The following is a 26,216-nucleotide window of genomic DNA, read 5'->3' on the forward strand; positions in this document are numbered from 1 at the left end:
AAGCAAGACAAGGCATAGGGTACGTAGACATTTTGCGTGGTTATTGTGCTCAAAGAGAGAGGGGGGGAGGGGGGGGGGCATGTTTTGAGAACTGGTGAGTATGGTCCACAATAAATCAATGCCTCCTTCTGGGTGTAAAATTCTACCCAGGGGACTTATACTTGTATCAACGAAGGGTTACTATCAGACACTATCTATCATTAGGGTTTTTGAAATCTAAGTTGAGATAGACTCAACCCCACATTTGTTGTTTTATTCTTTGAAAGTTGTTAACTTCTCATAGATTACATACACATAGTCCTTTTCAATCGATAGTGTAAGAACAATGGATTTGAAATTTCTTAATCTTATCTTATTCATCATTTTATTCTCTGTTTGCTTTAGATGCTGATATGCATTTGCTTTGAAACAGTCAACCTCTAATGATTATATTTCATTTCTATATACAAGATGAAAAGGAAACACGAATACAACATGGGAGACAGACGTAAAAATACTGTAAAAGAAATATAAAAGGTTTTAGGATATGGTTATTAGTGTCCAAATCTGTTTTTTTCTTTATAGGCAAGTGTTAATATGTTAGTATTTGTTGTCGGTGAGACTCGATTCAACAACTTCATTCACATTATTCCTTAAATCTTTTACTCTAACTATCAGACCACCTTGATATGGATATTAAACACAGATAGACCAGATAACTTTTGTGAAGTGTCTGATCAAGATGGCTAAGCTTGATCAAAAGAAAATTTTATGTATCCAATTATCAAGAAAGCCATTGATTACTGTGGAGTTTAAAGCTGACAGAAATTGTACAACTCAAAGAGCTTTAAACAGTTTAATTAATTAAGCAGCTAGCTGCTCAACTTGGTTAACTACTCCATTTGAAACCAATCACTACATAGCTTGCCTCTTGATTTGAAGCAGCTTATAGATATGTAAATCACAGAAAGAAACAATAGTTAGAAGCAGTCTTGTCCACAAGCTGAGTCTTTTCCCCCCATCCATTACACCTGAAATGGATATAAAGAAAAAAGAAGACACTACCTAATAAGAGAGGCTATGCATTAAAATCAGGTGTATTCATGGACCACTCTACTGCAGGCTGGCCTTGACTAGCTGGTTGGTACTATGAAGGATTAATTGGAGACACATAATTTGATATTTTCAAAACCAACCTGGTCCAAAGAATCATGCAGTGAACGCGCCCCAATTATCTGAAATTTTCTTGCAAGTATGTGTGTTGTATATATATGATTACTTTTTAGGTGGTCCATCATGAAATTAAGCAGTAAATCCAACAAACATTTCTTTATGTTCAGAAGTCTAGCAAGGCAACTCACAATCCAGTACATGAAATTGTCTTCATCATGTTGGCTTAACCTCAACCTTTTCCTTTCAAGCAATCAAATTTTAAATTGAAAAGTTGTTACCTTTACTTGTGAGTTGTGACAGACATTGCACTCATATGTATTGTTAACATAAACATGGAATCGAAACCCTTTAATTAGTACAGTGCATTGATTATGTTTGTAAGGACATACAGCAAATAAACAAAGCGAAAGATTTAAAATAAAAAAGCTGTTTAGACTAATTAATGCAATTGTAATAAAAAAAATAAAACAATTCATGTTTAAAAACAAAAATTAGGTATACAAATAAAATTACCAACTTGAGATTGAATTAGTGAGACCTCTTAGTCATTGTCATATTGATTTAAATGATCTTATATCAAGTTTTTACCTGGAGTCTGCATTTCCAAAGATTGAAAGACTTGAATTGTAGTATTCAAAAGAAGACAAGTCCCTTTCCCCCTTGAACAAACAGACTCTAGTAAATAGTTGAAATCTGGTATTAATAAAAGATTAGTTTTCTACAGGAGATAGAAACCCTATAGTTATAGAACCCAATAATTACAACAATATTTCATCTTTTTGGGTAAAACTTTAACACTACTAGTAGTAGCAGTGCATGTTAATTTAAAGTATCATCATGGTACCTTTTAAAATAATACTGAATAAGAAATCATCGCATCTCTTGAATAATAACTTAGCATGTCAATGATTAATTGCAGTGTTTTGAAAGGAAAAAATTAGAATTGAGCTCGTCCGTTAAATCAATTGTACCATACAAGAACTAATTCTGCTTTTTGGTTGAACTATATTCGGTTTTGTCTTCGGTTCATTTACCGTTTAATTATGAACTTAGTTTATTGAATCAATCGAATTATGAAGATGCAACTTCACTTCAGAGGGGAGAAACGGGAATGCAGATCACCTGTCCCATTTTTTATGTCCTACTGTATCCCAAGACAATTACAAGTTAGCACATACTTAAAAATAAAAATAAAAATTAAAAAATATTTTTTTAATGAAATTTAATTCGACTTGGACATGAGGACAAAAACATTTGAGGAGAGAGGAACCTGTTAGAGAAACCGATCACTCAATTCTTAATTCTTAATTTTCCTTCGTCTACCCACTAAAACGCATCTTAAGCACTTATTTTTCTCAACAAAAAAAGGGTTTGTGTATTGCCAATTCCCACTTCTCTTATATCCAATAAGTATCATCGTTTTTCTAGTATTTTGACTAAAAAGGATATTACTCACTTTCTTGGATGGACATGATCTAATATTTCGTCTAAATATATTATTTTAAACACAGTAAGAACTTAAACTCATGTGCATTATATTCCGATAAACTTTAACTCTGGATTTTTATTAAGCAATAACAAAACCACACGCTACTTATACTCTTGATAATAAAACAAGTGATTTTGATATTATTACTGAATTATAATTTATGTGGCGTTTATGCAAGACATTTCAGGAAATATTCTTAGCAAACGTTACAAGTCACCACTTGTTTTTTTGAGTAAAAGGTTAACATTCATTACGAGTGAATAATAAAATTACACTTACATTAATTATGTCATCAAGGCCCACTTTTTAGTAAAAGGCTCCCTCAAAACACACAATTACCAACCTCTAATATACATGTCATAATGAGTGAACTCTATAGAAAATTGTATTATTATCCAAATCACTATTTCTTCTTCTCAAAAGTACAAGGGTTCGATTCATATGAACTATAGTTATTGGGAAAGACAGACACAGATAAAAGAAATTTTTTTTATTCATAGGGTAAGAAAATACCCTTAGTAATACAAAAAACATCTTGTTCATAATGCAAATTCCATAGTAAATTAATTTTTTTGGTTAATTATTAAATTAAATTTAAATTATACTCTTTTATATACAAGCTTATGTTGCCAACTATAAGTAATAATAGTTTAATCACATTGTTGTTTACATGAATATTTTATTAAATGATTAAAAAACACTTCAGAAGAACACTAAGAGGAAATTAACCATAAAAAACCCACTAAGAAACATAACAAAAATAAATTTGAAGAAAAAGTTAAAAAACTCAAACCCGGAAGCAATAAGCAAGCCTGGAAGATAAAATCAAAACAAAGGCACCAGAGCTAACTATAAGCTATACTGATACTATATTAAAATAATTACATCTTACTCAACTCAAAATTAGTTCATAAAATAAGAATCGTCTAAAAGCCTTAGAAGTATTAATTTCGTCATAATATTCTCATCCGATGTCACACTTTTCTTAACATAATATTGATCATCCTAAAGTTGTTTTTTCAAACAATCAATAATAAAAGCATCATTACCATTATAAGTTATCTTAAAGGTTTGCCCAACTCCCAAATAGTTTAATGCCTTTAAGCAGTCTTAAGGCTGTGCATTTCATTGGGACTCACTAAAAATTCTTGTATAATTTGTTTGAGTGCTAACAAACGAGGATTTTTAGTAGACATTTTTTACATAGGCATAGCTTTTAAGCAAAAAAAAATTTTAAACTCACAAATAGTACTAGCTGGATTAATGAAAAAGAAAAGGACTTCACATAATAATAACGAACAAGCCTTTTTTGTTTTGGCATGGAAATGGCTGTGTAGCCTATGACCGAGCAAAACCAGCAAACCATTGAAGTTGTGCCGTTCACATTATTTTTCAATTGTTATTGATGGGAGAATGCTCCTTATATGCTCTTTCTGAGTATTGGACTAATTAAAAGACAATTTCAAGTAAATGACTGTTTTTCCCTCTTATGATTTTTTGGAGTGTTTATGTCTCTAATGGTCTACGTCTACTGTAATGTTTTGCCTTTATAGCCTCTGATATTTTTGGTTAATGCGATGGTTATTCAGTAGTTTTGGAACATGGATCTTTGAGATTCATTAGTAATCGAAATTTAAAAAATTCTAGAGTCCCACCTAGAAAAGTTTGGAAAAGAAAAAAAAACAAATCTCAAGTCACACATTGGAGAGACGAAGAACATGGAAAAAATCTCAGGTTATAAATAAAGATTTTCCCCCCTCATTATAACTTGCCCTAAGTTGAATGTGTTTTCATTCAACTTTTTCTTTTTCTGCTGATGCATTTCCGGCAAACTTCTCTCCCTAAATTGTCGGAATTTAGAGAACTGACACTAGTAGTCAATATTGAGAAAAAATTGGTACAAATAGCCATATTGTGGACAATTTGAGAACTGACACTGTATTCGAGATTGGTTCTAACAATGTAATAAGAACTCGATAACAGAGATCTAGAATATTACTGGATCGAACAACTATGACCTGAACAAACCATTTCAGTTTAAAAATCATTATGAACAAACCATAATGATAAAAATTTTCCTCATTATGAAAAAAGTTGCACACATTTTGAAAATCATTGGTCTAATGCTGGTGCAGAAAGCTGAAAAAAGATGATAAACTAGCTATTAATATAGCTATATAAGATTAAAATGATTACATATGTAATAATTTCATTCTGAAAAAGTTGTGAGATGATCTATATGATTACTATAGCCTATATAAGTCTTCCAAATTAATTTGGTTTGTACTTGAGAAATAAAGAAATATGATATTAATGAAGTTAAAATAAAAAAAACATATGTTACCACTACCTCAAGTATTAAATGACTGATAATAAATCACTAGAGTCTGAGTCCTATGAGATACACAGAATTGCTCATGAAACTCACAGAGCCTATGAATGTATATTCATTGAGTATGTTGTAAACAACAAGGCGTACAGAGCCTATGAATGTATATTTATTGAGTATGTTATAGAGAGAAAGTCTATAATACTTCCAAGAATATGTGACTATTGCCCTTAGAACGAAGATCAGTCATGATGATAACCCGACCTAACTGAATGAAGATCACAAGAAATATGTTCAATGTGTAATAACAAGTTGTGAAGTGGTATGAGTATGAACAATGTGTAATAACAATTCTCGGAAATTGTTTTTTAATTTCAAGTGGGGATTCTTGGAACATGGCTTGTTGAAAACCATTATTGGGAACTTTTGGGTGTGAAATATAAAAAACACTCAAGTCTCACATAGAAGAGTTTTGAAAAAAACAACTCTCAAGTCTCACATTAGAGAGATGAAGAATATGAAAAAAATCTCATGGTATAAATAGAGGTTTTCTTCCCTCATTATAACTTGCCTCGAGTTGAATGCGTTCTCATTAACTTTTTATTTCTCCTCATATTATCCGTGAATGTATTTCTAGTAAATTTCTCCCCATTTCTTTCCGTGGCACTAAGAATTGGCACAAGCAGCCAAATTGTGGAATTTTGAGAATTAAATATTATTTTGTGTCATTTATAATTGTTGTAAGGTACGGTAACAATAATGTGAAACCCATTAGTGCCTACAATCGTTCACTTTAATGAGTGGCTATTCACTACTGATTCTTTTTTCATTGATATCTTCTGTTACTATAATGCAAAAGAAAATTATTTTAAACGTTTACAAGAGATTTTCATTGTGCATGGTAAAAATCTTTTAGTCCTGAACATGTGTTACAAACTAAGTTGAACCCAGTGTGTGGTTTAACACTCTAATATGAGGAAAAAACAGAAAGGAAACTGAATCTCTGGAGCAACAAGTTAACAAACAAAAAATTTGGAGAAAAATAATTCATGACTTGTAAGCAATTAGTTACCAGATGGAACCAATGAAAGTAACATCACTATCTTCGTACTAAGGTGTGGTGCTGGCTGAGAAGACGAATCAGAGAATTGTCTTTATCCTATATGCATTCAATTACACACACTACAATTCCACACCTTGAATCAGTGCCAAAATTATTGAATGGTAGTGGTGATTGGTCTTATACATGCAGACCCCAAAAATGGATGTCTCAAGTTATCATATTATTCACTCATCTCATCACAGTATCACACTATGTACTGTGCTTTCCATTTTAATTTGGTGTTTATTTGGCTGAGCTTCCTCTAACTTTCTGTGATTGATTAACTGCTTAGTTTCTTTGATTTTACAGTTGCAGTTTCCATTTACATATAGAGCCTTTTTAATTCTTAGATAAAGTAGCCCCTCATGCTAATGTCTTTATGCTATATATTTGGATATGCAGTACTCCCGGTTCTTTCTCCTATTATTTTCACTAGAATGCTACCATATGCCTCACTTCTTCTATATTGTATCTTGCCTTCATTCCCAACCGGGAAGAAACATTATATTATATAAATAATAAAAAAAATTAATTTTAGATCATAGAATAATATTCATTTGACCGAATATTCAGTTCAAAATTGTTGTCAATGAAGTGCCATATCAACCACTGTAACTACAGTGACCTCAATTTTCATAGAACAATGAACTATAAAGTGTAGGCTCAACTACTAATACCAGTACACTAGCATAACTAAATATGTAAATCCGAAACATTGATTGGTCAACTCCAATGACTTAATATCCCGAACTATTGTATTATTATTACTATTGTACAATTAATTGATATGACTTAATCTTTACACTGAAATGAGTACTGTGAATTATGATGAACTCCAAAAAAGAATCCTTAAGTGGTATGCTCTAAGCAAGCTACATATAGCATAATCACACACATGTCCCGAGAGCACACTCACCAACACCAAAGGTGTCACTCTTCTCCGATGTATATGTTCTATTTATGTTGCACTCTTTCTTACGTGTTCAATATCTACTAAGAGCTCTGAGTTAAGTATGGTAGTTCATTGGAGAGACTACAAGCTTCAAGTATTCATCTCCCTGGTTTTTGCAATGTTCTTTCCAAGAATATTCTGTTGAATTATTTGAAGAAAATAACATGAATAAGTGGGAATCATATGTGAATTTTAGTAGAACTCAATCCTTGCTTATAATATAATAATAATTGAAGTATTTATTTTATTCAATTTTAGGATTTAATTAAAATTAAATTATTAGAATATCTTTAGTAATAATATATATTTAAATAAAATAAATATTTCCTAGTAATATTTTAAATTTTTCTAATTTAATAATATAAAAATGTGTCGATTTGAATGTTTTTCTAAATTTAAATTGTATTTCATCAGCACATTAATTCGCTGTTTTTAGGAATCACTATGCAATGTGCAGTTGTCACTCTGTCTTTAGCTACGTATGGGTTTGGTATAAAGGAAGGCAATTGGAGAGTGAAATTTAAGTAGGGGGGAATGGGAAGAATGAAGGGAGAAAATGTTTTACTTTATTTGTTTTGACTAAAGGAATCCCTTCAAATGCATTATTTTTTACACAATATTTATTTATTTTTTCCTTAACCATGAGTGGTATTGTCATAGAAAAAATAAAACATAGATGAAAAACTTTAATTCTAAAGTGTTTATTATCATTTTTTAATTTCCAAAATTCATCTCCAATTCTTTGTTTTTTTATCAGTCGCAAGTTTTTTTGTATTTTATAGAGAGAGAAAATGTTTAAGTAAAAATCATAAATGATATAATAGGAATTGCTTTCTTAGCAAGCTTTTACCTCTGAATCTCAACAGAAACATATATCATTGAAGTTCAAACCACTACAAACATAACCAAGCTCAAGTAGAACTCTTAACAACCGAATAAGGCCTCAGAATATTTGGCAACAGTATCTAAATAGAAGCACTGATACAGTTATGAGTGAGCACAACTCAGCCCTACCTGCTTACCCGTACGGCCTGATCATGATTGGATCCAAATATGATTGGGTCTGATCATGTCTAGGTTAGGTTCGGGTTCAAAAAATAAACTTGGTCAATATTTAGAGTCGGGTAGTAACGAAGTATGACCCGACCTATCTCTTTCCAGGGTCATTCGCTCATCATGTTTGTATATGTTTTTAGTCAAATATGATACCATTTTGGTCGAAGGTATCAATCATTCTTTAATTTTTCATAATATATACATAATTAATAATATATATATATATATACGTATATCATTCTATATATTAAAATACATATTCATAATAATAAATGATATTGAGAACTCTTTATCTAAAATGAGTATGCATTATGTTTAATCTTAATCGGGTCTAGGGTCAGGTTTAAAAGCTAACCCAATCGTTATTAGGGTCGGGTTAGTTTCAAGTCTAGGACCGGGCCGAGTTCAAAAAAGTAACTCAACCAATATTTAGGATCAGATAAGGATAAATTTTAACTCATCCCAACTTGACCCATGCTCACCCCTACAACTATAACTTCCCCAACATTCAAGTTGAACCCAAGCAACCAACCAGCCTTCATATACTGAAGATGCTGGAAGGAAAGTTACAAGGACAACACGTTTGGGCCTTAACAACTCAAGACTTGGATCAAGGTTTTACTACAAGATGAAAATGGGAATTAAAATATGAACTTTTATAAATATATAATCGAGTAATGTATTTATTTAAAATTACCTAAAACCAGACAGGGAAAAACAAATTTAAATTTTTTTCGAGTAATGTATTAGTTTTTGGACATATTTATCATATAATTTTATCTTAGTTTAATAAATTTTGCCTATTAAAAAAATGAAGAAAAAAAACGGATAGCTGACAAAGAAAAAAAAAATAGATAAACTTATCCGTTGAAGTTATATTTGCAAAGTGGAGAGCAAAGCACAGAGCATAGACATGGCTATGGCTTCTTCTCTAAATCCTCTCTCTTCTGTATCATCATTCTCATTGACCAAAAAGTCCCTTACTCTTCCATCTCTTGCTTCTCCATTCAAGGTATTTATTTCCCTTTCCCTGTATCTCTTAATCCATTCCTTCATTATCCAATTTCACTCTCACATTCATTCTTGCAGGGAACTCTTAAAACCTTAGTGGCAAAACAATCTCAATTTTATTACTTGTCATCGTCTCATCAAAGAAAACCCATTCTGATGGCTAACAAGGCTCGTGCATTGCCTGTGTTTGTTGACCCTACACGGGTTCGGTTTCGGCTAGACAACTTGGGGCCTCAACCGGGTTCGAGGAAGAAGGCGAAGCGAAAGGGGAGAGGTATAGCGTCAGGGCAAGGTGCCAGTTGTGGTTTTGGTATGAGGGGTCAGAAATCAAGGTCTGGACCTGGTGTTAGGCCTGGGTTTGAAGGTGGTCAGATGCCTCTTTACAGAAGAATCCCTAAACTCAGAGGAATTGCTGGAGGTACTTTACATATTCAATTATGCTTTTAAAAAAAAGAGGGCCGCCCATTGCCGGACCTAGTCCGGCCTGGCCTGCCTGATAGAAGTATGCAACCTTATCCTACAAACACGGAGAGACTATTTCGGGGATTTGAACCAATGACTTCTTGGTCACTCAGTAGCAACCTCGTTACGTCGAGTTTCAACCTCTATTTTCAATTATGCTTTGCTGCTGAAATTTTCTTGAGTTTTTATGTGAACTTGAAATGTTTTACAATTACTTTATTCCATTTGTGTTGCACATACACTTGCATAAGAATAAATGTGTATAGTCCCGGTGCTTAATAGATACAAGTATACAACTAATGATATACTTCCACATCATTCAAACAATACTTATAAAAGACCCTTATAACAATTGTTTTATTTAAAGGGGGATCAGGGAATGTTAGCCAAGGAAGTATAAAAACAAGGAATTTTGTTGTGGAGAATGATAGATTTAGTACATCAAGAACTAGTGGACTTGGATGTCCAATACAGACTTTCCCTTGTTGCATTCCTTAACCGGTAGGCACTGATAAACATGACCCGTATTTTAGTTACATGATATTTTGATAGTTGCTACTTGCTATGCAAGTCTTTCTCCTTTACTTCATTGAGAGTTCGTTTAAGCATTTTTTAAAATGACTATTTTGGTAAAAATCACTTTTGGCACTTGCACATTTGTTTGGCTGGGGCGCTGGGCTTTTACCAAAAATCAGATGCTGGAATAAATTTTTGAGAAGCTAAAATTCAGCTTTTTCAAGAAGCTATTTCAGCTTGTTAAAAATCACTTCTGCCAAAATTTTATGCCTGCACTGATGGGCCTTTTTTTTGTGCCTTGTGGTTGTGGTGACTGCCATTTTTTATGCTCTTAACTTAAATTATACCCTAATCAAATCTCACAATCTAGTTTCAACCTCCGTGAGTTTAAAGTATGTCACTAAGCCCAAAAGAGTGGTGTTTAAAGTGAAGAATCTCTGCGAAAATTTATTATTTAGTTCAACTGAGTAGGGGCACTTTCAAGTAATCCGTATTTGCATATTTTCGTCATAGAACTTAAACATCTGAGTACTACTTCGACTTACAATATATTTGAACAGGATATTCTTTTAATTCCATCACCAAACACTTTTTAAAGATAGTAAAGGCACATTTATGTTTAGTAAATGTTTAATTTCACCACCAAACACTTTTTAAACTTGTGTCAATACATTTTGGGTGTTTATATCATTTGCCTGAATGTTTAGTTGCCTTGTCTGTGTCATGACCATGCTGCATATGAACTTTATTCTGATTTTCTGGTAGTTGGTCTGAATGTATTTGCTGATTTGATTAGAATCCTACTTTCAGAAGGTGCTCTAGAAAAATGCTACTTGTAGCCATATCATTAGTAAGTAAAGGATACTATTTGCCATATCATTAGTAAGTAAAGAACATGCTATTTGCCATATCATTTTCTACTACAAAGAAATCTCAATATACATCCTTGTAATTAGAGCGTAATGTTTTATCAACTATAGATTCCTACCCTTTGAGCTTCTATGGGATAGGCCAATAGAGATTTATACCCCTTGTCATGTTACCCCTTTTATTTTTATTTTAGCTTAATTTTTGGGATGTTTTTTTTTCTTTTCAATATACCACAAAGGAAAGTTATTTTGGCGAAGTTCAGCACTGAATTGATTTCCCTAGTGTAAACATATTCCAATAAGTCAAGAGTAGTATTTGCTCTTTTTTTAGCCTTTTGCTTGACTATTTTACCTGGGCATGATTCCTGCAAGATGTTGTGGGCCCTAAATTCCCTGAAAGTTATATATATATATATATATATATAATGTATCAAGTTGTTATATTATATTTTGAAATTCATCAAGTTGTTATTCCCAATAGAGACATGATTCATCTATTTGGAGGGGCTGCACATAATGTTCACTATATCTCCAATATGTTGATTTTCCATGAAGCATTTGGAGGAAATGAGTTTATGCAGTTTGATGTCCCAAAATAATAATTCTTATGAGCATTGCGCTTTGGATGACATCTAGCTCCAGCACATAAATTTCTCTTCCTAAGATCTTTTGCCGGATATCTTTACTATTTGTGTCATCCTTCATCTCTGATATTGATATATTTCTTTTTTGTCCCCTCCTTCATGTGTCTGTTTGTCTCCCTTTCAGAACTATCTTTTAATGTACTTATTTCTTCTTTTTAATAAGGTATGCGTGCGGGATTACCGAAATATGTCCATGTAAATCTGAGGGACATAGAGCCTAGATTTCAGGATGGAGAAGAGGTATCTCTAGAGACACTGAAGGAGAAGCGTATTATTAACCCGTCAGGAAGAGATAGGAAACTTCCTTTGAAGGTACAGATTTCTTGTTGCTTTAATGATACAGAAATTCCTTTCCTTAATTTTGTCTTACTCTTGCTTCTCCAAAATCATTTTCACAATGTGTGGAGCTATTATGATGTTTAACCTTTAACAATAAATGAGGATGCTAGGTTTTCCTGTACCACCTACCATTAAAAATTCATCCTGACCCCTTTTTATGCATTGAAATCTTGTGTAAATGCGTAGATGTTCTTAGATCATAGTCTTGTGTTTAAGCATGTCTGCATTTGTTGGCATGTTTGATATGTATGTGTTAAGAATGAAGCAAATCAAGGGAGTTGCAAAATTATCAAAGCTAAATCTTCTGGATTCAAGTAATACCAAAGCACTTAGGAGAAGTTGTTATAATTAGTCTAAGTTAATTAGTTTCCACATATAAAAAAACGGTTAGGAGTTAGTTACCTAACTTGTTGTTGAAGTTATTGTATTAGAAGGAAGTAAATAAAGCACACTATGCTCTCTTGTAGATGTGTGAGATTCATTTTGATAGAAAAGTTCATCTTCTCCATTCTCATGTCACTGTTTTTTGCACCATTACTCTGTCTTGGTACCATTGTTTCTTTCACTGCAATGTCAATATATTCCATGCTCTTCTTCATCTTTCACGGTATCTGAAGTCAAACACATAATATTTTGGTGCATGTGCCTGATGTAAAGTTATATACTTTATTATTTATATTTCAAATTTTAAACACAATATTTCAAATTGTGTCAAACTTCATTTTTTTGTCCTCCGGATAAATTGATTTGCAGTATGTGGTCTGATCTATTTAGGTTCAATTGAGTGTCAGTTGAGAGTCCCTCTAAAACAGGCTGCCTTATGGTGATTTTTTAAGCAATACTTCTCAAGCTCTGGGTCAGTAGCCTATATAAGAAGTCAGTGTTTTATTTCATGTTCCCATATTTTGTTGGCGTTCCATTAATTTTATTACAGTAGGCGAGGGCTTTTATTGTCTAATGTCAACTGCATTTGGTCTCAAATATTCAGACGGAAGAGCCACACCTAACTAATTGCTTTCATTTTAGAGTGGAAACCACTTAATTAAGTTTTTGTCCTTCAAATCTATCTTAGGTTAGAGACCAAACACTGGAATTGCTTTTTGTTAAAAGTTGACTTTGTGGGAGAAATAATGAGATGTTATGACTTTTCTGATCCACCACAGTAGGATCGTCACATGATCATTTTCTACAAAAATCGGCAATGTAAGCTGAACTCTATACATTTACATTGATCTCAATAAACTTTTCAAAAGCAAAGATGTGGCTTGAAGTGACTATAAATTAATTTCTAGAAGGATACTACTAATATTTAGTGGTCGATACGTAAGCTTGCTGTGGCCAATAACTGTCCATGCATTTGTTGATGAAATTTAACTGCACTGATTCTTTTTAAATGCTTCTCTGGTTTCCCAAGAAACACAAAGGTATCTTTGCAAAGATATGAGTTCTATACAACTTCAAACTTGTTGGCATTTTTAAGCAAGCCCTTTCTTCTTATTTCACCATGCAGTGCATCGAACTTTTTAAGGTTCACAATGTTGCTCTTGATGAATCAAGATAACATACAAAATATATGAGATTCAAAAAGAAGGATGAAAATAATAGCTTTTTGTCCATTTGTTCTCCATTCTCATGTCACTGTTTTTTGCACCATTACTCTGTCTTGGTACCATTGTTTCTTTCACTGCAATGTCAATATATTCCATGCTCTTCTTCATCTTTCACGGTATCTGAAGTCAAACACATAATATTTTGGTGCATGTGCCTGATGTAAAGTTATATACTTTATTATTTATATTTCAAATTTTAAACACAATATTTCAAATTGTGTCAAACTTCATTTTTTTGTCCTCCGGATAAATTGATTTGCAGTATGTGGTCTGATCTATTTAGGTTCAATTGAGTGTCAGTTGAGAGTCCCTCTAAAACAGGCTGCCTTATGGTGATTTTTTAAGCAATACTTCTCAAGCTCTGGGTCAGTAGCCTATATAAGAAGTCAGTGTTTTATTTCATGTTCCCATATTTTGTTGGCGTTCCATTAATTTTATTACAGTAGGCGAGGGCTTTTATTGTCTAATGTCAACTGCATTTGGTCTCAAATATTCAGACGGAAGAGCCACACCTAACTAATTGCTTTCATTTTAGAGTGGAAACCACTTAATTAAGTTTTTGTCCTTCAAATCTATCTTAGGTTAGAGACCAAACACTGGAATTGCTTTTTGTTAAAAGTTGACTTTGTGGGAGAAATAATGAGATGTTATGACTTTTCTGATCCACCACAGTAGGATCGTCACATGATCATTTTCTACAAAAATCGGCAATGTAAGCTGAACTCTATACATTTACATTGATCTCAATAAACTTTTCAAAAGCAAAGATGTGGCTTGAAGTGACTATAAATTAATTTCTAGAAGGATACTACTAATATTTAGTGGTCGATACGTAAGCTTGCTGTGGCCAATAACTGTCCATGCATTTGTTGATGAAATTTAACTGCACTGATTCTTTTTAAATGCTTCTCTGGTTTCCCAAGAAACACAAAGGTATCTTTGCAAAGATATGAGTTCTATACAACTTCAAACTTGTTGGCATTTTTAAGCAAGCCCTTTCTTCTTATTTCACCATGCAGTGCATCGAACTTTTTAAGGTTCACAATGTTGCTCTTGATGAATCAAGATAACATACAAAATATATGAGATTCAAAAAGAAGGATGAAAATAATAGCTTTTTGTCCATTTGTTTCAGATTTTGGGCCATGGAGAACTAACCAAGAAGTTGACAATAAAAGCACGTGCCTATTCGGCATCAGCAAAGGAGAAGCTTGAGACTCTTGGCTGTTCCCTCACTGTTCTTCCTGGACGTAAGAAATGGGTTAAGCCATCAGTTGCTAAGAACCTTGCACGTGCTGATGAATACTTTGCAAAGAAGCGAGCCGCCGCCGCCGCTGCCGCTTCAGAACAAGCCTCTGCATGAAGTTAATGCCACATCTGTAGACTTTGTAATCACATCTGGAAATCTTCAAGAGAGGTCCAAGGTGATTTCTTACCTCACTTATTTGAAGTCTTCAGATATCTCTCTGGCTCTTTTAGTTATCATGTTATATAAATTAAAGGCAGTGATCCTTTGTTCTTTTTGCATTCTAATGTGTTGTTCTGCTGGTTCCAAAAATTAATGTTACTTCATTAAATTTTGTTCATCCATCACCTAAACATTCTTCAAAGTAAAAATGCATTGAAAAATGTAAATTTTTGTTTGCTAGTTTTTGCATGACACATGTGGTAGAAGGGTGTTCGGTTCTATAATAAGGTGGTTTTCATCAAGTAGTTGTAATTATTGATGAAGACATTTTGTCGTTTCTTGTTCAAGTGGATGCTGCATGCGTTAGGAAGAGGCTACTTTGTTGATTACATGACATATTTCACGTTGAAATTTGCAACCTGATATGTCTCTAACTTCCTTCAGAAACTAGAAAATCTTCAGTTCACACTTTCACCGTCCCTCTTCCTTTTCTACTTTCATTTTTCTTGTATTTTGTTTGTTTGAATAAAAATCTGACTACTTGAAAAACATGATTCTCAGCAGAAAGTTATTTTCCTTAAAAAAAGTCCCTTTTGCTTTTTGTTGTCGTTTTACAGCTTTGTTTGACTTTTGTTTCTTAGCAAATTATGCAATCCTCTTAAAGTAAGACCAAAGAGATGTTCATATTAGAAATTTGGATGAAAATGGTCAACAAAATTTGGAACACTGCTGTGTCCACAATGTGTCATTATCATGTACAATGAATTCTTAAGGTGCATGAGGACATTCAAAATAATATCTTTTATTAAACTACTTACCTATGTTGATATATCCAATGAACTTTGTTCAGTCATATCAATATATTTCACTATATCTTAATATTAGTTATTTGATATTTAAATTAATTGATGAATCAGAATTGTGATATTTTTTAACAGTGTATATTGTCCCAACAAGATGTATCAGTTTGAAATGTCAAACAAGTGCTGGTTTGATCCATGCCTTGATATTAGATGGTAAGCATGTGCAAGTAAAATATATGTTTTTTTAAGGGATGTTCAAGTACATTATAATTGCCCCTAAGACACGCACTATATATATTTTTAACAAGCTTACATATGTCAACAGCATGATGAATTGATGAGGGACCTAAAAGGGTATAAGGTGTTTGTGATGACTCCCCGTGTGTTATAGTTGATTTTGGACTTACTCTTCTTTGAGTCACTGCCGAAAGCAAAGGCAAAATCTGGTGGTTGTGTTGTATCAACAACGATTTCGATTTTGGGACCAAAGCGTGCGAATCCTCTCAACTATAATTGTCCTTTCCAACTAAAAAGTAAGCCTAACTTCAATACCACAGCCGGTTAAGTAGATCTACTTTGGAAAATTATGATTGTTGATGAAACAAGGCCATCCACATCCAGAGGATATTTTTGAAATATATGTTTTTTTAATAGCAGAATCAAATGAAATAAAGTTTCAGGATAATCTAGTTTTGAAAAAGAACAATTATTTGCTAGTTTGAAAAAGAACAATTATTTGCTAGTTTGAAAAAGAACAATAAACACGAAGGTAACAAAGAGGTCCGATATCTAACCTACACAAGAAGGCCAGAACTTGAAAGACCCAAAACTAACGTAATCCAAGTTCTAGGTTGATAAACTGAGAAACAAAAAGATCCATAATCCAATTTACATGGTAAATTATGAGGGAAGACTCCCCTACGAGGCATATAGGAGTCGTCATAAACTCACATAAAGATCTCATAAAGTAACTTGTTGAAAACACCACGAACACAATATCAACAATGATGTCAATGGATTATCCTTCAACACAAAGGTAAACTCATCTCGTTCAGTATAAATACACAAACTCATTATACGATAATTATTTCTTACATATTATACCTTATTTCTCGCTTTATTCACTATCCTCTCATTGACCATCTCGTCATCTATAAAATATTGACCAGAACGTCAAAGACTCTCTTCACATACTCACTCAAGGTAGCCTAAGATTGGGCGTCAACCTCATGCCATTATATTCAAGTATCCCAAAGTCGATCCTCAAGCTGATTAAACCTACCTTATTTAGCTTAAGATCAACTCCAACTTGGTTTGAAACATAATCATCTTTATCATGTCAAAATTTCTACAGGACCAAAGAACAACCATAAAACAAAATCCCTGAAATTAACGGAATCAGAAAAAAAGATTGATAACTAATGTTTTTCCTGCCCTCTAGTACCAAAGAAATACTTGTCTGAAACAATGGAGCCTATGGTGTGTGATGTTCGATGTTGGGAAGGACACTGAGAATCAATCCCGGGTTCCCCACAGGCCACGTACTGCCTCGTTTTTTGGTCGTTTTTTAATGACATCGCACAGTCCAGACTCCCACTTATGCGTAGCATATATTTATAAATCATATACTGTATGATTTATGAAGGGTGGTAATATTTTTTCTTTTGGCACACAGGGGCAAAGCTCAACTAAACAATTATATAATGACAAAAAATTGGTGCACAAGGAAGATCAATTAAGAGTTAGCAATGTTAATAATAAAGGGATGTTGCTGATAATTGCTAAAGATTCAACTCGTATTATTACTAACAGTGGATAATCACATAAATTATTATTTGTATAAGAAAAAATGGGTTTTTGGTATCGAGATAAGTTTCAAAGCTACACAAAAATTTAGATAGATACCTAAAAATTACCAACCCACAACCTTAAGATGAATTAAGTTGGTCATGCAAGCTTAATGTACACATTAGGTGGAGGAAAATAACACTAACCAACCTTTTATTCCGGTGTGATTAATTTTTTTTTTAATTTTTCTTCCTCTAGGAATTAGTTAATCTTTATTAATTTGAATATATTTTAGTGTTGATATTTTATTATCCAACATTTAATCTTATATAATAATGCAAGTCTTATAATCGTACATAAAATTTTTCTTTAAACTTAAGTGATACATTTTTATCACAAATTATACCTAAAATACTTCCCCAGCATTGCATCCAACCGGCGTGAATACCATTCTACACATCCACCAATTACGTGAAACTATTATGTTACTAGCTAAACTAATTTAACATTATTCAATTTTGACATAAACCATATTCAAATAAATAGTTGGAGTTAGATGATGAATTGTAGTGTTGCTAATCCTGCATATTTGTGTGAGGGTATAAGTTCAAAGATCATAGGATCTGTTCAAAGTTTATGCCGACCTTTTCTATCCCAAAACTCATCTTCCGGAAAGGAGAAAATCACAAGGCTGCCACGTGTCAGCAGTAGGTAAAAAGTTTTCATTCTTGTGTCTACGAAGAAAAATTATAGGGTCATGTTCTTGCTCCTCAAAAAGAAGACCGATTCTCATTTCCAACGGATTTTTCAGTCCCTTGATATTTTAACATTTCTGAATTAATTAATCACAGGATATTTCTAACCGTTAATATAAGTACCAGTGTGTTAGAAAGCTGAAAAATAAAAAAGATAGAGAGATATGAGAGATTGGTTTGGTGGGAGCGAAAACCGATGTGATATCTCGGGGAGGCACCGCCCGCATGAAATAACCATATTAATACTTTAATACTTAAAAATCTCAATGCATTCATTCCCAAGTTAAAATAAATTAATGAAGACATAAATACAAAAAGCAAGTGTAGCTATGAACTTTCTCTTTCAGCATTCCCTTTTATCTGCTTTCGCTCTTGCGTTTCTCTAATTCTCTCTTCACTTTGATGTTTCAATTCCTTTTTGAATAATAATAGAAGCTCTCTCTCTTCATCAGTTCTGTACACTTATTCATCACAGGTTTCGTTGCTTCCTTCTCAATTTCCGTTTCAATTTCCCATCTCGTCCTTTTTTTAAATCTCTGCTTCCTCAATAAATTCTTACAACCGTTTTTCTTTCTTTCTGTTATCGTTTTCCTTTTCAACTTGCAATCCATTTTCACCATGTTCATTTATCTCTTATTAGCACTTCATTTTTTTTATACAAATATATATACACTTAATAGTTACCAAATATATCAAATCAAATTAATCTAGACTAATTTTTTCTACGCTCTGATACATCAGTATCACACTCACAATCTTTTGGATTTTTACCTTAATTCGAGATTATCCAATATCAAAATTGGTATTCACTCTATTTTTATTAAATCAACAATTACCTCTTTCAGATCTGCCTTAGCCGAAGTTCAATTTGCTGACTCAAATCTCAATAGACAGGATTATACGTTATTTCCTCAAATTATTTTCTATTCACTAGTATTTCTTTTATTTTTATAATATATTTCTAGTCCAAATAAAATTCATACAATTTGTTTAGATCTGTAGGTATGCTTATAGTTTTCATTGGAGCTGGGTGGTTGAGAACTTATAAACTCAAATTAACTAATGATTAGGTTAGAATTTGACCAGATCTTAACCATGAGCTGTACAACTATATTCATACACGGTTTCCGATATCTCGCAATATAATAATAATAATAATATTCAAATAGTTTATTTCCTTCTTAGATTTTATCTTTCCTTTGGTTTGAAATAATTTCCTTCTAAGTTGTTCGCTATATATGTGAGCAGGTTTTAGATTGTTGATATAGAAAACAAAGGAAATAGGATGAAGCAGTTTAGCATCCTGCAGCAACAAAACGTTGTCGTATCATCATCCCGCGAAGATATGAAAGATTCCCTTATTTGCCCTAAGCCTCGTCGCCTAGCCCTTTTCAACGACCTCAGTTCTTGTTCATTTGGGTCTAATCCTTTGGACACAATCCTTACCAAGGTATATACTCTTTTATCTCTTTTTTGTGTAGGAGCTGTAATTTAGTGTGCCTTTGATTTATATTTGAAAATAATTTGATTATCATAATCTCTGTGAATCTTAGGAAGTGTCTGGTTCAGATTAGTAGGGAGGAAGTTGCTGTTCCAAAACAGAAACTGCCGAGATTTGATGTGTTTGTCAACAAAATAAGCTTTTTTTTCTACGGCTTTTGAAAGACACTAGACTTTTTAAGCTGAGAATTAGTTTCAAATCTGAACCAAACACAGAAATTCAATCTATTTTACACAAAGACAGTTGCAGAAACAGTTTATGTTTTTGCCTTAGAGCTTCGAGCAGTGCAGATAATCATTTTAGAGCAGTAACAGCTGTTTTTCCTGAACAATAATCTAAACAAGCACCCTTTTAGAATTTTGGATTGGTTAATTGATTACTGTTTTATGAGATTCTGAAAGTTTGAGTGTCTATGTTTGCAGGGTGATTGTGAGGAAGAACAATTTTGGCCAGATATGTCTTCGCCACCCTCATATTTTTTTGGGTCACCGCCAAGCAGAGTAGCTAACCCATTGGTTCATGATGCTCGATTTGGGGATGTCAATTTTCCTCCATTCTCTTCGTTGTCACGGGTCGTGGTTCCAGGCCCCTCCGGTCTGTCATCGTCTCCATCACCCTCATCGGCAAGGAAGGGAGGGTGTGTTCGAGCTAATTTTGGTAACAATCCGGGTGTGAGGGTGGAAGGGTTCGATTGCCTTGACAGGGATAGGCGAAATTGCAGCATCCCTGCTCTGGCTTAGAACACAAATGTTTTGGGAGTTAGTCTAAGTGTATAACCAAACACACAAAGCTTTGATAATTGATAGCTATAGCAAAGAGGAGTTTTGGATCTGAAGAGAAGATAGTGCATGTCGTGTAAATAGAAGTAAGATAATCGGCAAGTGTTTGTAAATGTCTACTGTTATCTTTCTGTAGGATGCATCCAGTTTCTTCAGCAAATAAATGTGGTCAGGGTTACCTTGCAGGGTTAGTTTGGGTGTTAGTTTTGGCCTAGGTCCTCTTGTGTCAATTTCACTCTCTTTTATGTAAGCAGGAGCATGGAGAGGTTGTGATTATATTTCATTTTGGTTTTAACTAGCTGCTAAAGAAGGCGAATTTGTACAAAGAATGGTGATTGGTAATATTTTAGTTAATGTGTTATTCGCAATGTGGAGTGTGAGCGGCATGTGTAAGGGGCATTTGCAATATGTTCCCTTGCACAGTTACACCTAAGGTGGAAATGAGATGATTTCAGCTAATGGATTTTGATGTGAATTATTTTTCCAACTCAATATCTGCTCCTTTAAAGTTTAACAAGCTCAAGAGTTGGTTGGTTAAAGAATTCAACTAAACTTTTAAATCGATTTGTAAAACATATAATAACTATAGAAAAATTAAAATATATATGTGTATAATTATATATGAAATGGGTTTCTAAACATGGGTAAAGTTGATTTTACGAAGAGTTCCTAGTATTGTCTACACAAAATTTTGAACAAAAACAACATTTTGTTAAGTCAATAGTGGTGAGGGATAGTGTTGGTTACACTCGCTGTTTCTACTTATGAAATGACTCATGAGCCTTCTATTTTCCTTCCTCACTTCCAAAATGCAATTCTCAAACAAATCTTTACGGAATTGCTTTGTCTCTTTCCTCCTCCTACATCCACTTTCTTCTTGTGATATAGATCCTTGCCATTTCTCGTTGCTTCCTGGTAATTGTGAATAGTTCATGCCATATTTGATTATATCAAATTGCTGTTAAAAAATATCACAATGGTGCAAATATGCAATACCAAAATTTTGAGAAACTCAAGGATGGCAAGTATAATGTCCTTGGCAAGAAAAATCCATAAATTTCTTATAATGGTGCAAATATGCAATACCCTATTATCATGTCATAAGATTGCAGTGGGATAGCGAAGACGGCAATGGAGAGGGGCGTTCGGCGGCTCCGTCGTTACCTTGGCCCGTGGTCTGATTTTTAGTCAAAAGGGATTCTTTTATTTTACTTGAGAAAAGTATTTTACGAAAGTGACTCTAACTAGTAAACCATATATTTAATTTATATCAGTATATAATTTGACTTTTTTTGGTTTCATTGACTTTAACTTTTATTTTTTTTAATTAAAAAATAAATAGATTAAAAGGTTTCATTGACTTTAACTTTAAATTTATCATTATCACTAATCTTAAATTTTATATTTTTAAGATGTAGGTTGACATGATAATATGGTAAATATATATATGCATATAATTTAAGATATAATTTAAGATGAACAAATTCAAAATATTCTTTATGTAAGTATTTTATAGATATAATCAAGTCAGATTCCAAAAAAAATGCATAAAGTTTCTCTAAATTTCATATCTTTTGCGAATAATTAACGTGAACTATTAGATGGTGAAAATAGTTATTGTATAAATATATTATTAAATTATTAATAAATTAACAAATAAATCATTACAATTAGATTCACAATAGTATTAATACAACAATGCAGATTAACTAACATTGATATTTGGAAGATACTACTATCAAAATCAATGTTATGAAAATCGAGTCACATGTTAAACTAGAAGATATCACGTATTAGGTTTAAACGGTTAAACTATCTAGTCTGACGAGGTGATTTCATACATAATTACTAGTTTTTATCTATAAATATATAATTATATATAAATATAAAACTTTAAATAATAAATAATCATGTATAATTACAATTGAAGTAACGTCTTTTCATCTTTTTTGGACTAGAGTAAAACAAAAAATTATAAGAGTAGTATTTCATCGGGTTTACTTTCTATGTTAATCTGATTTAATAGGGTTTAACACAGTCGGACCGAAATTTCCCTATTTCAAAGCTCTCTAACCCTTATTTGATTAAAACTTTAAACTATAGTCATTTTCAAATCCGAATAGACCATCCTGAACGGTCTGTTTCTTACAACACTAAACAAATCATAAAATTGATTGAGAAGAAATTGAGAGTAAATTTGAATGTGATTAATATAGTAATAGTAGTATATATATAACATTAAAGTAATAATGATGTAAAAATAATTTAACTTTATTTTTATTTTTATGTATAAATAAATTCAAATTAAAGTTCAATGAAATTAAGAACAAGAAAATAGTTCATAATAATTAATTATAATATATGTAGCTGTTTTTATAGAGTTTTGTTAATCAAATTCAAATGAATGTTGAGTTTGATGTGGGTTATAGACTTTTGTTGGCCAATACTACCTTAGGCCGATACAAAAATTTATTGCTGGCCAATACTACCTTTGTTCGTTGTGACGGTTCTGTCCAAGCTTTGAAGAATTTTTTTAAAAGTTGTTTCTGTGGTTGGCAAATCTGGTGGAATATGCTAGGACCTAATCGTTTTCGAATGAATAAATGATCACTATAAAATGGAAGTCATCGATGCAGATTTTCAATGATATTATATCACAGGGCTAACTAAGCATTTATTTTCCTTCAAAAATTAAAACACATTTTACTTGCACCATCGTTAAAGTAAAAGAAAAGAAAATGCAAGAAATGCTCATTAACAACTTTTAATTTTTCTAAATATATTACTTGGAATAGCTATTATTGAGTAATTCAAAGACCTTCGAATAGCTATCATTGAATTATTTAATGGTTCATCTATCGAGATTCATTGGTCTTGCATCCACATAAATCAGGAAGGATTCCCAACAAATCTCTCCCTTCCTGAATTAATTGATGGGTATCATCAGTCCAGCACCTCTGCAACATTCTGTTAGCTTCTTGAGTGAAATTGTCTTGGTCATCATGTCGGACCAGTTATCATCTGTATGAATTTTCTCTAGCTGCAACTAACCATCCTCCAAAGCATTTCATATCCAATGATAACAATAATCAATGTGCTTTGTCCGAGAATGAAACATAGGATTCTTAGCTAGGTGAATTGCACTTTGGTTATCACAATGCAAAACATATCTATCTTGAACATGGTCCAACTCATTTAAGATGTTTTTCATATATTTTATCTCATTGCCAGCTTCAGATGCTGCAATATATTTTGCTTCAGTTGTTGATAATGCAACACATCTTTGTAACTTGGATTGTCAAGATACAGCTTCCCCAGCAAAAGTAGTTAGATAAGCTGATGTGGATTTTATGGAATCTACATCTCCACCCATGTCAGCATATATATATATATCTAACTAACATAGGATCTTCATTACCAAAGCATAAACATATTTTGGTAGTTCCCCTCAGATATCTCAATATTCACTTTACTGCATTCCAATGCTCTTTGTTGAGATTGGACGAGAATCGACTCACAAGTCCAACTGCATGGGCATTATCTGGTCTTGTACAAATCATAGCATGCATTAGGCTTCCTACCACTAGAGGAATAAGGCATTATTGTTAACTTGAAATGTCCACCAAGTGGAACACTAACAGGTTTTGCCCTATCCGTGTTGAATCTCTTGAGAACTTTCTCAATATACTTCTCCTGTGATAGCCATAACAACTTCTTGGAATGATATCTGATTATCCTTATTCCAAGGATCTGCTTTGCATGACCCAAATCTTTATAGCAAAAGACTTGCTTAAAGCATTCTTAAAACCAACAATTTTAGTCTTGTCACGCCCAATGATTAACATATCATCAATATATAAGAGAAGAATAATTAAGATTCCATCTTCATACCTTTTAATGAATATACAATGATCACCAGTTGTCTTCTTGAAACTGTATTTGGTCATGAATGATTCAAATTTCTTGTACCACTGTCTCGGGGCTTGTTTCGGACTATATAAACTCTTATTTAGACGACACACTAAGTGTTTCTTGTCTGGTTCTTCATAACCTTCTGGTTGCTCCATATAGATTTCTTCTTTGATGTCTCCATGTAAGAAAGTTGTTTTGACATCAAGTTGTTCAACTTCTAAGTCTAGGCTAGCTGCTAGACCCAATGCTACTCTTATGAAGGATTACTTCACCACTGGTGAGAATATCTCATCAAAATCAACTCCATTCTTCTGATTGCATCATTTCACAACAATCTGAGCTTTGTATCTTGGTCTTGAGATTCCTTCTTCAACTTTAAGCCTATAAACCCATTTGTTTTTCAAGGCTTTTCTTCCTTTGGGCAACTCCACCAGATCATAAGTGTGGTTCTCATTAAGGAGTTCATCTCATCTTCAATGACTTTAATTCACTCTTCTTTATCAGATGTATGTGCAGCTTCTGAGAAGTCTTCAGGTTCACCATTATCTGCTAATGTGATATAATCTTCTTCAGGATACTTTGAAGAAGGTATTCTGCCTCTTCTAGAGCGCCTCAGTTCAACTTGCATCTAATGCTCTACAAGCTCGGGTTCTTGATGCATTTGTGTGTCTACCACCACTTCATCATGATCTAACTCTTCGTTAATCTGGTCAAGTTCCGTGTGAGCAACATCTGCCTGTTGGTCTATCTGTTCTGGATCTATCTGATGACCAGGATCTGTTTGTTGAGGAATCTCTCCCCTGAATCAATGCGAACTTTGGACTTGCACTAGCCTTTCTTCTAAACATCTTTAATCGTATGATCCTCAAAGAACACAACATATATGTACCCAAATTCATCTTTTGGAGACCCAAGGTAAATGCATTCCTTGGTTTTAGCATCCAACTTCTTTCTCTCATCTTTTGGAATGCGCACAAAGGCTCTGCATCCGAATACTCTCAGATGGTTGAAGGATGCCTTCTTCTTGTATCATACTTCTTCTGGAATTTCTTCGTTCATGGGCCTTGAAGGTGTTCGATTTATGAGATCCACTACAGTCCTCATTGCTTCACCCTAGAAAGACATGGGGAGATTGATGTAACACCGCGAATTTTACGAGTTTGAATTATAAGATTTTACTAGTTGAGTTTTATTCTTGAAATTTTATTTTCAATTTTGTGGTAAATTTTGGTAATTTTTGGAGACATCCGGTTCTGGACCACTGTCGGGGCCGAATCTGCCCGGTACGGCTCAAAAAGCATTTTTTTAGTTCCGTAACTCGGAGTTGAATTCCGATCGCGCCGTTGGCTTCGTAATTTAATTTCGAGTCAAAATAGACCCTGATTACACTCATACCTATTTTCTAAATATTTTTCACTCGGAATGCCGAAATCCGAAATTCTAATCGGATATTAGGATCGGGCGATTTAAAATACCCGATCGAGTATTGGCCGATAATACTCAGGCATAGTTATCACACGTGTCCTCAAGATGATCATTTCGCATTGGGATGAGAGATTTGACTTCCATAAAGCAAATCTCTCATCACTTTCAGCATATCTCATGAGCTCATCATTAGCCACCCTATGAGATTTGTCATTATTGCCTAGGGAAAATCTGATTTCCCTCTTTCCTTTATCCCTCACACTCCACACTTCACTCACTCACTTTTGCATTTTCAAAGAGAAGGTAAATCTCTC

The 26,216-nt window shown here is 33.2% G+C and overlaps 2 protein-coding genes across 6 annotated transcripts; both read left to right on the forward strand.

The window, feature by feature from the left end:
* Positions 8,926–15,259, forward strand: LOC109336252 (50S ribosomal protein L15, chloroplastic-like). The gene is made up of 4 exons (XM_019572731.1): positions 8,926–9,092; positions 9,170–9,509; positions 11,746–11,894; positions 14,667–15,259. Exons 1-4 carry the CDS (start codon positions 8,994–8,996, stop codon positions 14,892–14,894), a joined length of 816 nt encoding a protein of 271 aa, XP_019428276.1. The 5' UTR covers positions 8,926–8,993; the 3' UTR covers positions 14,895–15,259.
* Positions 18,638–21,024, forward strand: LOC109336253. 5 transcript variants are annotated; one of them, XM_019572737.1, is made up of 4 exons: positions 18,638–18,760; positions 19,534–19,664; positions 19,695–19,735; positions 20,209–21,024. In XM_019572737.1, exons 2-4 carry the CDS (start codon positions 19,571–19,573, stop codon positions 20,524–20,526), a joined length of 453 nt encoding a protein of 150 aa, XP_019428282.1. In that variant the 5' UTR covers positions 18,638–18,760; positions 19,534–19,570; the 3' UTR covers positions 20,527–21,024. The 5 variants fall into 5 exon arrangements, with proteins under 5 accessions (XP_019428282.1, XP_019428278.1, XP_019428279.1 ...); XM_019572733.1 differs by having other exon boundaries at positions 19,534–19,735; XM_019572734.1 differs by having other exon boundaries at positions 18,646–18,736; positions 19,531–19,735.

The sequence above is a fragment of the Lupinus angustifolius genome, chromosome LG20, assembly GCF_001865875.1.
Source record: "Lupinus angustifolius cultivar Tanjil chromosome LG20, LupAngTanjil_v1.0, whole genome shotgun sequence".
NCBI classification, from domain to species: Eukaryota; Viridiplantae; Streptophyta; class Magnoliopsida; order Fabales; family Fabaceae; genus Lupinus; species Lupinus angustifolius.

Bases quoted from the DNA above. Each gene is read 5' to 3' on its own strand.
- LOC109336252 (XM_019572731.1), top strand. From the start codon at position 8,994: ATGGCTATGGCTTCTTCTCTAAATCCTCTCTCTTCTGTATCATCATTC. The intron at 9,093-9,169 runs GTATTTATTTCC...TCATTCTTGCAG, and splicing joins CTCTTGCTTCTCCATTCAAG to GGAACTCTTAAAACCTTAGT. The intron at 9,510-11,745 runs GTACTTTACATA...CTTTTTAATAAG, and splicing joins ACTCAGAGGAATTGCTGGAG to GTATGCGTGCGGGATTACCG.
- LOC109336253 (XM_019572733.1), top strand. From the start codon at position 19,571: ATGAAGCAGTTTAGCATCCTGCAGCAACAAAACGTTGTCGTATCATCA. The intron at 19,736-20,208 runs GTATATACTCTT...CTATGTTTGCAG, and splicing joins TGGACACAATCCTTACCAAG to GGTGATTGTGAGGAAGAACA.